Below are 17773 nucleotides of genomic sequence, written 5' to 3'. Positions count from 1 at the left end.
AAAGATCCTTGTATATGCAGAGCCCAAAGTTAGCCTTTGTTATTGTTTATTGGGTCCAGATATAGCAGCTGAAAAAAACCCCATACTGTTTGAGACCAGTTTTGTGAGCAGCCCTTAATATAAAAAGAATGAACACAGTTTGTGAATATATTTTTCCACTGCATCTGCTTTGACTCTTTCACGCATGTGACTCCTTGAATTTTCTGCAAACACTATTGAAATATTAAATTTATACCCAACATGATGTGCTTTCTGTTTATGGAAAGATGGAATAGTTTTGTATTGATCAAGAAAAGTATTTGGATAGAGAGCATAATAACATTTCACTTTATTTCTTCCACATTTCACTTTGTTTTCCTGAGCAAGGGGGGATCAATATTAATTTGCACTTGCTGATCTTAGTAGTAACAATTCTCTAAGCCATAAAGCAACCCAAATATCCATTTTCACTTTTCTAGAAATAAGCACATAAAAGTTTAGCATGCTGAAGTAGGAGCAATGTTTTATGAGGGGCTCATAGATTTATTCAGTTCATACCTCTAGGTTTGCCTGTCTATAACTTTAAGTTATTCTCTTTTTTTTCAACTTATCAGAAGAATGACTGCTTCCAAGAAAATCTTATTATTATTATTATTATTATTATTATTATTATTATTATTATTATTATTATTATTATTATTATTATTATTATTTGCCTAAGAACACCATTCCTGGATCCCACTGTGTTGCATAATAGAGTTGATACTGGTGAATCCACTTTGAACACCTAAAGGAAACAAATTATTGGGACCCTATTCAGTCTGAGTTCATGCCTAAATGGCCGGTGCAATGCCTCAGTGGCTAAAAAGCCAGGCTTGTCACCTGGAAAGCTGGCAGCCCAGGTTTGAGATCCAAACTCCACATGAGTTCCCATCTTCGCTCCAGCTCTTGCCAGCCTAACAGTTTTAAAGTATACAAATGCAAGTAGATAAATAGGTACAACTTTGGTGGGAATCTAACAGTGCTCCATGATGTCTTGCTGCCATATGACCACAGAGATATCTTTGGACAGCACTGGATCAATGGCCTTGAAACGGAGAGCAGAACTGCCCCTTATAGTCAGCATCAACTAGCAGAATAAAATCCCCAGGGACTCCTTTACCTTTTTTTCAGGCCTGAATATGGGACAGAGACAACATTGCTTTACTTTCTTGGATGACCTATGTTGAGGCCTGGAGAGGGGTTGTCACTTCTCATGATCCTATTGGGCCTCTTTGTACCTTTCAATTCCATCGACCAATGTATTTCTCTGGAACACTTGCAGGGGATGAGGATTGAAGGCAGTGTCTTGTATTGATTTTGTTTTTTTCCGCTCAGTGATGAGTTAAATCATTGTCTGTTACAAATCCCACATTTTCAGGAGGTTTTCGGGATGAAGCAAGAAGTTTCAGTGATGATCTCCTCCCTGTTAACATTTCAAAAAAAATGTTTTAGAGGGCTTTTCCTTAAGCTTTTTATGATGCTATCTTTGATTTTTTAATTTTGATCTATTCTTGTGTGTATTTGCTATAGATGGTTCATTGCTGTTATTGTTGTCATGCATCAAGGTTTAGATGGTATGGTAGATGTTTATTACCGGTAATATTCTGTGTAATCTGCCAAGAGTCATTTAATGGTCAGATAGAAATGTGTTTGATAAATACATAAATAATAATTACATTGTGTAATGATTTTCAATGAATTTAAAATTATAAAGAAGATTAGCCATAATTGGGTGAAGTCCCAATACATTCTGGTCAAGGGTGGGAGTATTTTAAATTCAAAAGAAGAAGAAAGAAGTACTTCTGGAGCTGGGATTTACAAATATTAATGATGATACAGAAGGCCACTGCTTCTTAGCTGATCATATATTTTGTCTTTTCTCAACTGGTGACATGAAACAATGGTGAGATAAAATCTTGTATCTCTGCCTGCTGTACTGTACAACAATATGAAATATCCCTTCCTAGTTAAAGGAGGGATATTTAATTACCCACTGCTTATCTACACAGTTGAATGGTAACAGAACAGTTGTTCTGTTCCTTTCTTCCCTCTTCTTTTAAATTTCAAAGAGTAATTACAAATGACAAAGAGATGGCCAAATGGATAGCTCTAAAACAGCTTCAGACAATTCAGTGCTTCAGCTACTACATCAAAGTTCTCTAATTATAGTGAGTGATTTTGCTTTGTTTTATTTTTAAGATATTAGCAAATTTAGAATAGCTTCATTTAAATGCACAGCATGGCACCAGATTATTAATAGCACCAAGATTGTACTGGGTCATTTACGGTTTGGGATTCTTAAGAAACTCATTTTGGCAGCATGGGAGTTTGGAAACAGAATGATAAATGCTATTGTTCTTCCATGTTGTCACTTCGATGGCAAAGAAAAAGGGTTTGACTATTTCTGTTTAATAAATCAGTCTGTGCACAGATTATACTGGAAGTAGGAAATGTAATATCTTTCCTTCTATTGTTGAGGGGAATTGCAACTCCTGCAGTTTCTTGCAGTTAGATGTTGACTGGGTTACCTAATTTTTAACAGTTCCATCCTGTTTACATTGTAGCATTGGAAAAACTCAAGATACAATAGCAGCTTGCAATATCCCCATCATGTGATCTTCTTCTTCTTTTTTTTACAAATTACTAGAGAAGCCTTAAAGTAAGCAACTTTGAATAGTGAAAATCTCAGAGATTGAGACAAAGGATTTATTTCCTATATCCAATGACTACCTTAAAAATGAAATAATTTCTATGCCAAGGATAATCCATTTGTGAGCAGTAACTCATTGTACCCAAAGTCTCCACACCATTTTATGGTTTGTCTCTGGGCTGTCACCATATGTTCTTAACAGAAGCTTTTAACATTATAGAAATAAGACAGTCTTTTGGAATTTGGGCATTTAAAATATAAGGACTATAAAGTCCCTTCAATTTTTCCCCCAAAACTTCAACCACCACCCCTTATTACTATGAGCTTTGCATAATCAACATCTACATGAAACCGCTGGGTGAGATCATTCGCAGTTTTGGAGTAGGGTACCATCAGTATGCTGATGACACCCAGCTTTTTATCTCAACTCCTAACAATATCAGTGATGCCCTAGACGTGATGTCCCGCTGCCTGAAAGCGGTCCGGGAATGGATGGGGAGAAACAGGCTTCAACTGAACCCGGACAAGACTGAATGGCTGTACGTACCGGCAAGCCAGGAGATTCAGAACGTCCCACTGCTTAACATTGGGGACAAGTTACTTCCCCCTGCTGATAGGGCCCGCAACCTGGGTGTCCTCCTAGACTCGCAGCTCTCCCTGGAAGACCACATTGGAGCTGTGACCAAGGGGGCCTTCTCCCGGGTTCGACTAGTTCGCCAACTACGGCCTTATCTAGACCTGGATTCCTTACGTACAGTCACCCATGCCCTTGTGACATCTCGCCTGGACTATTGTAACGCTCTCTACATGGGGCTGCCCTTGAGATCCACTCGGAAGCTTCAACTGGTGCAAAGTGCGGCGGCACGGACACTCTTGGGAGCCTCCCGATACTCCCATATCACACCTCTCCTCCGTGCGCTGCACTGGCTTCCGGTTGCCTTCCGTGTGAAGTTCAAGGTGCTAACAATGACATTCAAAGCCCTACATGGCATGGGTCCGGACTACCTACGGGAGCACCTTCTGCCGATGTCAGCACCCCACCGTCCTGTGCGCTCCCACAGAGAGGGCCTCCTCAGGGTGCCACCGCTCAAGGAATGTCGGCTGGTGGCCCCCAGGGGGAGGGCATTCTCAGTGGGTGCGCCAGCCCTCTGGAACACCTTACCTACCGAAATCCGGATGGCCCCTGACCTCCGTACCTTCCGTCGCGACTTAAAAACTTTTTTGTTCCAGCAGGCTGGCCTGGCATGATAGCGTTAATTGGGGTCCCAGTTTGTGTTCATTAGTGTTTCTTATTATTTTATTGTTCGGTCTGTATACTTCGTCCTTCCTCTGTACACCGCCCCGAGTCCCTCGGGAGAAGGGCGGTTTATAAAAACTAATAAATAAATAAATAAATAAATAAATAATATTGGAAATGTGCATTTTATCTGCTTGTGCAATAATGCGTTCCCAAATCCATTGAGTGTTCAGATTTTGAATTTGGAGCAAATACCAGTACTCTTTCCTTATGATTATACAACTTACGATTTAACTGCATAGCCGATAACTGTATGGTTTCAGGCACTGCAATTTTTTCAACTTTTAAAGAATGGGAATCATGATGTACTTCAGAACTTCCTGAATGCATCCTGGTGGACATTGTATAATACAGATTATTGAACAAGAGAATGTTGGCCCAGGAAGCTCTTCTTATATTCTTCAGCTGCATTTACATAGGGATGTGGACAGATTTAATGACATCTAAATTATGGCAATTTGATGCTCCCTAGTATTCTTAGCAGTTTTAGTTATATTGAGAACATTCTATTTTGTCACAGGAACTTAAATTTAAGGTATATGAATTAAAAAAATAATGTATTGGTCTTTTAACTGGTGTAAACTAAATTGGGTTGACAACCAAGCAAGTTTGGGTCATTTTATGAACCATTATTTTATGTTTCTTTAATGTTATTAAAGCAGTGGCATACAACATGTTAATATGACAAAGGAAAAATATGAAATACATAAGAAGTGGTCATATTGACTGTATTTTGAAAAAAATAGTTTTAATATTAAACTGTCCTAATCACATCTACTTCTTTGTCCCAGCCCCATCCAGTGGGATGTTTCAGGTGACCCTCAATTTTTAAAAAAGCTGGTGTATCTGTCATTGAAAACATAGAGAAAAGAAAGAACATTAGGTATGGGAAAGGCAAATAATATCATGGAAGAGTGAAACAAAACAAATAATGCTAGCAAGAAAATCGGCAACAGTGGAGTAGGACTAATAAACCTGTTTGGGCTTAAAAATACAGGTAGTCCTCGACTTACAACAGTTTATTTAGTGACTGTTCAAAGTTACAACAGCACTGAAAAAAGTTACTTATAAATGTTTTTCATGCTTACAACCCTTGCAGCATCCCCATGTTCACATGGCAACCGACTCACATTTATGATGGCTGCAATGTCCCAGAAGCCAGATTCACTTAGCAACCATGTTACTAAACAAATTCACTTAACAACTGTGGCATGAAAAGCTGTAAAATGGGGCAAACTCACTTAACAAATGTTTCACTTAGCAACCTAAACTGTGGTCATAACCTGAGGACTACCTGTAGTTCCTGGAGGTAAAAGGTTGATGATCGTTTGGTCATGTCATATACTGACAAAGAGAAAGACTCTGTATCCTTTGCTGAATATTTAAAATTAGTGATCATTTAACATAAGTGGGCCTGCCTAGAGTTAATACTTTCTGAATGATGGTCACTGAAATACATGATAATTTAAGCATTTTATGTTATGTTTTGGGGAGATAGGGGATACAAATACAAATGTTGCTGCTGTTTGTCCATGCTTAGCAACTGACAAGATAGTTACCACTACTTTATGTACTATTTTGTTATACTTTAGGTATTATCAAGACTGCACTTCCCAATATGGACAGAGAAGCAAAAGACCAGTATTTGCTTGTCATTCAAGCCAAGGATATGGTTGGTCAAAATGGGGGTCTTTCTGGGACCACCTCTGTCACTGTTACCCTGACTGATGTCAATGATAATCCACCACGATTTCCCCACAGTAAGTTTCTATAGGTGATAATTAAAGGTAATTTGCACAGTAACAAACTTATATGGGTATGCTACTTAGAATGGCTAAAGTTCAGCTACTTAATGGCTGGAATTCATTTTGGACAAAGGTTCAAATTATGAATTAAATTTCTTTCAGCTTCTTTAATTGTTTCTTTAGAAAATGCTGATTTCAGACAATAGCTGCTCATTGTTTTTCTTATAACAGAAATAAAATAAGATGTTATTAGTGCTATAGTACAAGATATTTTTTAATAAATCCTGATAATGTAGAGCTCCTAATGTTTCCTTGAATCATCCAAATATATTTTCTTTGAGGATTCATATCTATTAATTGCCACTGAAGATGGAAAGGCATGGATTTAGAGAAATGGGGAATGCCAATGATAATACCTAACTGATAATAGTAAATGTTATTATGGAATATAAGGCAAATATCAATTGTCACTCATGCTCTACTTTGAATTGGTTTTTATCCAACAGTGTAACCACCACTAATATTTGCCTTTGCCTTTAATTTCAAAACTCCGTAATATTTGTAACAACTTATCTTTTGAAAACCAAAAAGTCTCAAAACTGTTTTCCCCTTGATACTCATTCTTATGATCTCTTATTGGAAGGAAGGAAGGAAGGAAGGAAGGAAGGAAGGAAGGAAGGAAGGAAGGAAGGAAGGAAGGAAGGAAGGAAGGAAGGAAGGAAGGAAGGAAAAATCAATATGGGGAAAAACCAGAAACAGTCTGCCTTCCATTCCATGGCTAAATCAAAAAAGAAAAAGAAATATGTGTTTCCACATTTCAGTTATCCTATTTTTCAACAGTATTATAGTTCCCTGCTTTTCTTATAGTCCCATTGCAAAAGAAAATTACCTTAATATGGAGAATATATACAGATTGTTCAAATTAGCTTCTTTACAAGTGAAAAACAAAGTGGAAATTTTATTTTTCCCTCATCTTAAATTACTTAGACAAATAATAAAATGCAGTTTTATTCAGTTTCCAGAAACGGAAAAAAATTGTGGTGTCTGTTCTGTTTTCTTAATCTTTAATCTGATCAATTTCAGTTTGAGCCACAGAAAATTCAATACAGTGCAAGACTACAATTTGTCTCAATTATTGTCTCCTTAAGACACAATAAAGATTTATCTGTGATCCTACAAATTCATTTATTATTTTCCTTTAGTGGCTTGAGACCTATAGAAGCTAAAATTTCATTGGAAGTAGATTCCCCTTTGACAGAAACATTAGGTTAGGTATTATTTTCAGCAATGAATTTGTTCATCAGTGTTCTCAAAGAAATATAGTCTGAATTTGAAGAGCAGAAAATGTTAATATGCCGTCACAAAAGTCCATAGCTTTCACATTTTATTCTGAAAATTATGCATAAAAGTTGATTGTGGCATTCCAGTGAAATGTCAGTAAATCAACAAAAATAATCTCTCGTGTTCATTATGTAGCTTTAGTGTACACTTCAGGGGACAGATCACTAACTTTCTTATATAATTAAATCCTATTGAGAGTCCAGAACAGAGAATACTGCTATTATATACTTGGATATCCCCCACCTGCATTTTTTTTTCCTTTAATGATCTTAAGAAGTAAAAACTGCTTGTTCTTATTCCTGGGAATTTTACATTTTAGACAGAAATTCTGGATGGGTTAGGTATTTTTCCATGCTGTATTTATACATGGTAGTATGGAAGAAAGAAGTAATGTTGGAGTAAAGGATGCAGAGAACCATAGATGGGCTTATGGAAACAAAATGCACTGCTTCAAAACTGTTCTCATTTTCTATCTACGCTTTACTGTTAATAAAGAAGGTCATAGATTAATAGATTGATGAACCATAAAGATTCACTAATCACTTTTAATTTTATAGGATCGTACCAATATAATGTTCCAGAATCACTCCCTTTGGCTTCAATGGTGGCTAGATTAAAGGCTGCAGATGCCGATGTAGGGGCTAATGCTGAAATGGAATATAAGATTGTGGATGGTGATGGCTTGGGTGTTTTCAAAATTTTAGTGGACAAGGAGACACAAGAAGGAATTATTATGATACAAAAGGTAAGATTGGTTTATTTTTTGTCTCTGTGTTTTGGGATTCAAGTAAGTCAGTCAGTAATAGATAAAATATTTATCTAGAATATATAATTTTACTAAAATGTATTTTAGTATGTGCACTGTTTTTGCTTTTTTACAATTGTAGAAATTAATAAAATGTGCGGAAATAAAGGTAATCGTACTGCTGTCAATTCCACTTAAATTTACAGAGAAATAGAAAAAATATGTTTATCCGACCCAAGAACAATTTGTCTAAAAATGTTAAAAATGCATTTCTGCAGTACAGGACTCAGTTGTTTATTAGATAATTTAGTAGTATTTGAATTGTAATTATTAATAAAATGAAGCAAAATTCTAATTCAAACATCTTAACATGATTGACCAATATTCAGCGATATCCTGCATCAGTTTGCAAATGGGAATATGATATAAATTACATTATTTAAAATTTATCATTTTATCTGTATGAGTCTTAATATTGATTGCTGGAAAATTAGATGAGGTGAGGATCTAAAGAGCTAAAACTAGCACATAGATATTAATGAAGCCTTCCATCTTTATTCACTGTACTAAAGAATTGTCCCTTTAACCTTCAGGATAGTTGTTACAATTTGTGAATTGTTAGTTTGCTATTATATCACTAATCCATATTTTAGGCATAGTAATCTAAAGATTGGCTCAATGATCATTAATATCAAAGTACATAAATCATTTTTAATCAAAGCTAATTAGAAAAAATGTTTATGGAGTGGTACCTTTACATTATAATCCAAAGTATCTTCATTGCTTTAATTTGAATTTACGTTGCTTTCTAACATAATATGCATCCTATGCTATATACAAGAAAATCAATACAGTGCTTATTTTAGATCAAATCTGTTAAATCAGCAATTGGGTCTGAAAGACCCATCCGCCAAATCAAGCCAACCTCTCCTTTTCTCCAGTGAGCAGTACTTGGTGCAATGAGAAAATGGTACCAATTGTGCTTAGTAGTTTCTACTAATTAGCAACTGTTTGAAAGTGCTCTGCCATTGGTTCCTTTCTAGGATTGAGAGAGTGATTTATCCAAGATCACCCAGCTGGTTTTGTGCCAAGGTGGGACTAGAACTCCTGGTCTCCCGGTTTCTAGTCTGATGACTTAACACTACAACAAATTGGCTCTGATTATTATTATATCATATGATTTTGAATTAATGGCTGCCCATCTCATAATAATAACTTAAGTGGATAGTGTACAATGATTAAAACAAAAAAAAAAAACATAACAAAATCCTATGATGGCCATGGTTAAAATTACAACCTCATCTTTCTGTCTCACACACACAAACAGCCAGTCTTTAGGACCTTATGAAAAGCTAAGAGGGATGAGGCCATCTGTATTTTCAGAGGGATACTGTTCCATAGGGCAGGCACTATCTCATGAAGACCCATCTCCAAGATGCAAAAAGATGACACTGTTTGATGAAAAGGACTCTGAACATGCTCTTTCTGCTAGATATGGTGGGCCAAGCAAAAACAATGGGAGAGATGGTCCCCGAAATTGTGTGGCTATTTGGAGTGTTATCCAAATAATTTGTTGAATATGAAAGTGTCCCAGGTGACCAGTTGTCAAATGACTGTTCAGTAGACAGAATAATATGGGAATTTATGCATTTCATTATTTAATAATGGTGAACCTAGATAGTACCCCATTGGTGAGAAGCTTCTAGTGTTGTCCTGGAATCTCTTAAAGGAGTTGAACAGTCCCTGTGATAATTTGAAATATTACACTCCCTCATATGTACATTAAATTTGTTATAAAAACATACAGTAGTTATAAAAATGGACTGGGTTTATGTCAAACCTCTGATTCAAACAAACTAAAAGCTAAAAAAAAAAGGAAAGCCATGGCAAATCTAGACAGCACACTAAAAAGAAGAGACATCACCCTGTCAACAAAAGTGCGTATAGTCAAGGCTATGGTCTTCCCAGTTGCAATGTATGGCAGTGAAAGTTGGACCATAAAAAAGGCTGAGCGCCAAAGAATTGAGGCCTTTGAACTATGGTGCTGGAGAAGACTCCTGCGAGTCCCTTGGACTGCAAGGCGATCAAACCGGTCAGTCCTAGAGGAGATCAACCCTGACTGCTCTTTAGAAGGCCAGATCCTGAAGCTAAAACTCAAATACTTTGGCCACCTAATGAGAAGGAAAGACTCACTGGAGAAGAGCCTAATGCTGGGAAAGATTGAGGGCAATAGAAGAAGGGGACGACAGAGAATGAGGTGGCTGGATGGAGTCACTGAAGCAGTAGGCGTGAGCTTAAATGGACTCCAGAAGATGGTAGAGGACAGGAAAGCCTGGAGGAACATTGTCCATAGGGTTGCAATGGGTCAGACACGACTTCGCAACTAACAACAACAACAAAAGCTAAAATAAAGATGTGACACCATGATCATAACTTACTATAGTATTAATGAATAAGATTGTGCTGAAGTATCTGATTAGGGGTATGTATAAAAAGGGAAACATTTTATTTTAAGTTCAGAACAAAGCAATCCCCCACTTAAGAACATTCTAAGTTTAGTGTATCCTTAAAGAACAAAAACTTGAAATGGTTCTCATATTTCATTCTGATTTTGAAACTAAACTCTCATTGCAAATGTGTTTTATTTTTGGTCTCAGAACACTTGAAAAGAAAATTACCTGTATCAAGACTGAAGGTCTGCTGAGGTTGAAATAACCTTTGCCTCCATGACCCCTTTATTGTTCAATGTATTAAAATTCATCATTTTGATTTCATATGATGTGCCCTATCTTCTACATAGAGCTCTTGAAGGGGGAAAAATATCTCTTAAGAGAATGATATTATTTTCTGAAGTGATGAATCTTCATATTTTGCTATAGTGCTGTGCTCTGACTAATTTCTAATGGATTGAGTCATTAAGTGGGTTTCATGATTAGCATTTCAGATATTAAAATAAGTATATTCATTTTAATAACAATAGAATTTAGATAATTTTCAAGACCTTTTCAGATAGTGCACAGCAATCCCAGTAATAATAAGAGATAATAAAACACCCTATTCTGATTCAAAAGAGGAAAACATAAAAAAGTTACTCAAAACAGGAAATTTTAGGTATGGCACATTTCATTTCCTTTTTTTTTTATTACCAGCTTGTGTGCTTCAGATGTATCACAAATTACTTCTAAGACATAGTAGTAGTAGCATAGAAGAACAGATATGCATAATCAGGCTAACAAAAAAGAGTCCTTCACATAGTTTACATATGCTTCCCTATAGTGGCAGGTGAAAGTTGCTAGGAGATAATAATATAATCTTAAAACTCCAAACAAGGTAACCACAGTCATTGGCAATCTTGTAGGGCATGGGGAGAAGTCACACAAGGAACCATAATGGTTGGTGCCTGTCTTTTCTGAATGTGCTCAATGACCGTGAACTGAAAAAGCAAGCTGTCAAACAACTGTGAATCTGTGTTCTCAGATCTGACCTTGTCTGTCATGCAACTTGTCCTTGTCTGTTTCTTCCATTATAATACTCTGAATTTCAGTAACGGTGATCAGCATTCTTAATCAATCTGATTTTCATGTTTGATTCTGAGATTAGCAGTATTTCAATCAGTTTCCATGCAGCTGATTTATATCATTCAAATGCAGTTCTGCATATTCAAAAATATGATTATGCATGCAATTATTTATTAGTAGTAGTTTGGAATGTATCTAATTACTAATTTGCTCACCCCACACAAAACAAACTCACAGGTATTTTAAAAATAGAGAAAATCATCCAGCAGTAATACTAATACATAATATTAGTTTGATTATTTCAGACTGTTATATATAGTAACTCAGAAAATTAATGATGAAAACAAATGTGGTTCACTTCTCAGTACACGTTATGTAATACTATTATTCCAGCATGCAACCATTTTAATGGAAAGTTTTCTTATAAGAGTTTCTAGAGGTTAGAAATTTCTATATGGCTCCACAGTTCTTTACATTTACATTGATAGGACATTCATCAGTGTGATGGAATATGGCACTGAAAGCAGCAGAATCATTCATCTTGGAAATACATCCATTTCACTCCAATTCTCTCCCACATAACTTCTCAATACCATATTCCAAGCATTTTGCATTGATTGTAAAAATCTCATTTGGAGTTGTAAACACTTACTTTATATAAATTTGTTAGGGCTATTGGAAAGACTTGACATTTTTGTATCCAAAGATGGGGAAAACCTGTATATTCCTGGCAGTCTTAAGTCAAAGTCTTTGCTAATTGAACTTTGCCATTCTAGGAGCTGGATTACGAAACAAAGACCAGCTACATACTGAGAATTGAAGCAGCAAATAAGCAGGTAGATGCCCGCTTCTTAAGCCTTGGACCATTCAATGATGTGACAACAGTCAAGATTATTGTCGAGGATGTAGATGAGCCACCCATGTTTAGTTCACTTTCGTACAGCATGGTGGTATCTGAAGCAGCTAAAGTAGGCACTATTATTGGTACTGTAGCAGCCCATGATCCAGATGCATCTAACAGTCCTGTCAGGTAATTTGATAGTTCATTTCCAGTTTTTGTTTTCATTTTCAGGGTATTCAGTTGTATATTCTTTTCATTTATTTATTCCTGTTATATGTTGCCTTCCTCACAGGAATATTTGAAAGTACAAGGTCTTTGGTAGAATCCAGTGCTGATTTTTCACTTCTGTCAGTTCAGCTGGAGGAACATTTCTATTCTCTCCCTTTTTTTACTTTCTTTATAACCCCAAAGTTGAAAACTAGGGCAGTTCTTCAGAAACTGGGAAGGATGCTCCAGAATGTATCTCCTAAACAGCCACACAAATACACCCACAATCACACATGTGAATCTTTCTTTCTCTCTCTTCCCCACCCCTCTGTGTGTGTGTGAGAGAGAGAGAGAGAGACAGAGAGAATGTGGCAGTTATTTGGTCAAGTGAAACAAGTTTCCATTTCACTTAATGTCAGTAAAATTGTGCACAAGTATATTAACAAGGACTGTGCAGGGAATGCTAAAGATCTTTATAAACAGCTTCACTAAGCTGTTAAGAGACGGAAGCAGCTAAATCTGCATAATATTAATTTGTTTTTCTGTTGTAATTGCAAATAGGTTTAATTCTTTGGAGCACAGCAATTTATAAACATTTAAATAGGTAAATACTACATCAGTATTCTAGACTACATTGCAATGTTTTTGTGGCATTTGTATAATACAGGGAGAGAAACAATATGCATCATAAATGAAATCTGAGGAAAATATTCCATAGATGACAAGAATTTCTCATTATCCACAAACTATAGCTTTTGTTCTCTCTAAATTATACCAAACGCTGTTCACAAATAGATTATTTCTAGAAACAAAATCACTCCTGGATATTGCTTCAGTATTTATTTTTCAAAAATGTTCATATGTACTTGAATAGGTATAGTGTGTACGATGTCCTTATTTTGTCTGTGATGGCTGAAAACAAACTTCTTCAAAATAATTTAATGTTGAATGTAATAACTTTGTTGAAGAGCAGAGAGGGCTTGTTAGCTATGAAATTATAACTTAGACATACCAGATTTTTAGTGCTTTATTTGAGCCAAAACTGATATCTCTTTTTTTCAGGGTAAGGACAAAATGCTTGAAACAATGCTATTAGATCACATAATCAGTTGAATGTTTCTCAAGAAAGTACACAAATGGTTTCCATAGTGATTGTTTATTAGCAGCATTGAACAATAGTAGACTTAATAACTTAAAGGGTTAAAACCTGACCAGAAATTAAATTCCATCTACATGGGTCTATCAAGAAAGATTAGGTTATGAAGATGACCAACAATATCTCTGGTGCCAAACATGAAGAGTTTTATCAATTTGGCATATATAGCAAACCAAACCATACCAATTAAGCTTTTACACAAATACATTCCTGTAAAAGAGAAGAATTCAGCAAAGCACGAGTGATTCAAAGGATGGGGAAAAGGATATTAAAGCTATGTAGGTATAGAACATATTTTTACAATCTTGTATGTGGTTATGAGAATCAAAACCAGCACATATGGATTGGCAATTATGGCAACCTGCTACTGCATGTTACCCAGTCATTGTATGTTTTTAACAAAAATTGGACATTTTCATTAAGTCAAGAAACATAATAATTCACAAGCATAAAATAAACGAGGTTATGAATTACAGTATTAAAACCTCAAGAGCACCGTGTTTATTGCTTATATAATACTGCTTAAAGCAGGGGTGTCAAACTCAATTTCATTGAGGGCCGCATCAGCATTACGGTTGCCCTCAGGGGGCCGGGTGGGTGTGGCCTGGGTGGGCGTGACCTACTAGGTGGGCGTGGCTAGAGTGTGTATGGCCTACTGGGTGGGTGTGGCCAGCTCTACATCATTCGCATCAAGGGTACCTATGGGGGTCCGGGCAGGAGTGGGACAGATCTGAGGGTCTCTGGCAGAAGGAGGGTCTTGGGCCAGGGCCAAGGCAGTGGGGGCCATTCCCTCACTGTTTCCAGGATGGCTTCGTGGGCCACATGAAACCACTTCGTGGGCCGGATCCGGCACCCGGGCCTTGTGTTTGACATGTCTGGCTTAAAGGAAGTGTAGGAAAAATGAAATCAGAATGCTGTAACCAAAAACAAAGTGTCTCAAGTAATTTAATCCCTCTACATGATAGTATACACGATAACAGCAGCATTTCTGATAATAGTTATACATTTAAGGCAGAATGAGAGAAAGCTTCTGTGTAACTCATATGTTAAGATGATCAAAAATAAAATCTTCCCACAACAGACAGGAGCCCAAATAGAATATACTCTAGATTGGAATTTCAATTTTATTTCATAAACTCTTTATATTTTTGGGACCCTATCTTTCTGTTTTGTAAAATGAAGGCAAAATGACTTCATCTGACTTTTAGCCATAGCAATAGCACTTTGACTTATATATGTGTTTTATAGCCCTCTCTAAGCAGTTTACAGAGTCAGCATATTGCCCCCAACAATCTGGGTCCTCATTTTACCAACCTCGGAAGGATGGAAAGCTGAGTCAACAAACAGCAAGAAAGTAAAATAAGAAAATTGTAGAACTTCTTGCAACTTTTTAATGCAAGTTATTGTAAGAATCCAGCTGCCCTAGTTACTTTTCTGAAATGTTCTTTTTAAAAAACTGCAATAATAATAAGAATATATATATATATATATATATATATATATATATATATATATATATATATATATATATATATATATATATATGATAAAGGATCATTGTTACCTATGCTAGTCAGTTTGTAAAGAGTCTCTCTCTATATTCCAATCTCCCTTTTTTAAATCCTGCAAGATCAATATACTATTGTTCCATATAAAAAGATCACTTTCTTGAATCTTCAAATAATCTTTATGACTGAGCCACAGATGTAGATTTCCATATTAAAATATCAACTGGATGGCTGCTACCTGCAACCAATTTCATATCCTAACTCTTAAATATCTTTATCCTAAATTAAAAATATCTTTTTAATCAAAAGTGAATTGAAGTATTTACTTTGACATTGTATCTACATTTTATTTGATTAGGAATAATTTTGGTAGAAAAAATATATGTGTAGAAACATATTCTTTTGCAAACCATGGTTTTATAATATTCAATATTTTGTCAGGATTGTTGAACTAGTTGATGAAAGGTCTACATTTCTCTGCCATTTGTATCTCCCATTGCTGCCTGGTGAAAAGAGGTGAAAATTCTGAAATGATAACATCATTATAATTAGTAAAGCTCTGGAACTTATATAAAAGAGTCTTATCTCTGTCTGTATTCATTTGTTTTAATCAATTATAGTGTTGTTGCCATCCTCCTAAATTACTCTTTTCCTTCATTTGCTCACTTTCCTGATGAACCTAAATCAAATTATGGATTCTGTGGAAAATTGTAGTTAAGCCATTTACTCCACTACTGTTTAAATCATGCCACAAGCTCTTTGTCATTCTTGAAGTGCTGCCCTGCACATAAAAAAGCTTTATGTAGATTGATTCATACTACCAGTGTGTGAGAACTCTGATTTTATACTTTTATTGTGATGGCAGGAATATGATTTAGAGTTATCTTATTATCCTTTCAACATACCCAAGTCTGGAAGCACTTATAATGAATCTTAAAGGATATGGCTGTTCACAATGAGGGTGACGGAACCATTGAGCATTGGATAATCTTTCTTTCTTCTTTGCTGTTTATTTTTGCTTTGAAATTTTATTTCAAAAGAATTTGGAAAATAAAGGAGCATGTTTAAGCCAAAGAAGTACAGTGATAAGAACCTGAGCTGTATGATGGCAATCAAGCTCCAGGAGCAAGTGTGATGATACATAATCCCTGATCTATTCTCTGATTTCCTTATCCATCCTTTTTCTGCCCCTAAAGTAATTTTGTAAAAAGTGTTACATCTCACTGTGCAAGCTTTGATGGAAACGGAATGAAGTGGCTGATTTCCAGATCTATTTTCTGATATGTTTAAACTATAGTCACATGTAGATTATCCTTGCTCATCTGCCCACCCCCAAAACCCTTGCTGTATCCAGGAATTACTGTAAATAACAGAAAAGACAAGAATATACTTGTGAACTCCCTTAAGAAAAATGTTATGGAATATCGGAACTAAGGTAATACAGTACATTTAGCAGAAGCAGATAACACTGTATAATGCACTTTCTTTGTTTAGGAAGACAATAGAAGCTCAGATTCAAAAAAGAATTTAGATGAAGAGAGAAAATAGTAAAACTCTTTCACCTTAATGTGAAATCAATAAAACATTTTTAACAAACTGCAATTATATATAAAATTATATATATGCTTTCATCTTTCATCCAGGTATTCAATAGATCGAAATACAGACTTAGAAAGGTATTTCAATATTGATGCCAACACTGGGGTTATTACTTCAGCAAAGACATTGGACAGAGAGACAAACGCTGTTCATAATATTACTGTCTTAGCAATGGAAAGCCGTAAGTTGCCAATTTTTTTAAAAAATGGAAGCTTTATAAAGTGTTGATTTTCACTGTATTAACTAAGCAAGTTTGAATCAAATCCTGTCAATGGAAGTTTCTAGCTATAAACTGAAAGACAAAGAATTAATATTTATTCTATTCCATGATAATTCTCTGTATGTTAAAACTTCTATGTATCATAGGATAATATGTGTGTCTGTTGTTGTAGAAACAGCACTAATGTTTTATTGTTGTATACAAACTGCAGTAATCACTGTTATGGATTCAGAGATAGGAAGGAAATTGGTTAATAAATGGCATTAAATGCACAATATAGAATTGATTGATCATGTAAGTCTTTGGATTCCTAGGATTATATTTGATTTATATTATGCATAACAGAGGTTCATTACTGGTCTTTATTACTGCAAATTGGAATTTACTGTGTGTAACTGCTATGTCAATACCTGCATCATGGTCAAAGAGAGTAGCTTCATTAGATTCTACTGGTGATAGCTGAAACTAGGAAATTCAAGAAGCTGGGTAGATTTCCCAGGTTTATTCATTTGCATTTAGCTGAAATAGTAAATAAGAGGTAGTGGAAATAAAAGGAGACATATCTAATAAGTCATTGATTTGATGAGATATTGCAACTACTACATTTTGCTGTTGTCATCGCCACTTGTTTTTCCACTGACAACTTCAGTTTGCTAATGTAATTAAACATAATATATTAGATACTTGCAGAATTGGTTTATAATAATAATTCCCTTTTGTTATTTTTATCAGAAAACCCTTCACAAATTGGGAGGGGATATGTGGCCATCACTATCCTGGATGTTAATGACAATGCACCTGAGTTTGCCATGGATTATGAAACAACAGTCTGTGAAAATGCAGTACCTGGCCAGGTGTGGATTTATATTCAAAACAGCTTGATGATATTTTCTGCAAAACAGTGATTTGATTTACAGCGATGCCT

At 35.6% G+C, this 17773-nt stretch overlaps 1 protein-coding gene across 1 annotated transcript in view; it reads left to right on the top strand.

Annotated features, from left to right (window-relative positions):
- Positions 1 to 17773, top strand: part of LOC310638522 (cadherin-7) — a gene marked incomplete at its 3' end in the record, with an annotated part of 123717 nt that overhangs the window by 87667 nt on the left and 18277 nt on the right. The window contains exons 5-9 of the mRNA XM_083359672.1: positions 5561 to 5728; positions 7612 to 7799; positions 12094 to 12347; positions 16673 to 16809; positions 17581 to 17702. Coding sequence (XP_083215798.1) covers positions 5561 to 5728; positions 7612 to 7799; positions 12094 to 12347; positions 16673 to 16809; positions 17581 to 17702 — 869 coding nt within the window. The remainder of the gene's footprint in view (positions 1 to 5560; positions 5729 to 7611; positions 7800 to 12093; positions 12348 to 16672; positions 16810 to 17580; positions 17703 to 17773) is intronic.

The sequence above is a fragment of the Vipera ursinii genome, assembly GCF_947247035.1.
Source record: "Vipera ursinii genome assembly, chromosome: 3".
Lineage (NCBI taxonomy): Eukaryota > Metazoa > Chordata > Lepidosauria > Squamata > Viperidae > Vipera > Vipera ursinii.
Note: the sequence above shows the minus strand (reverse complement) of the source record. Positions and strands in the feature narration are given on the sequence as shown.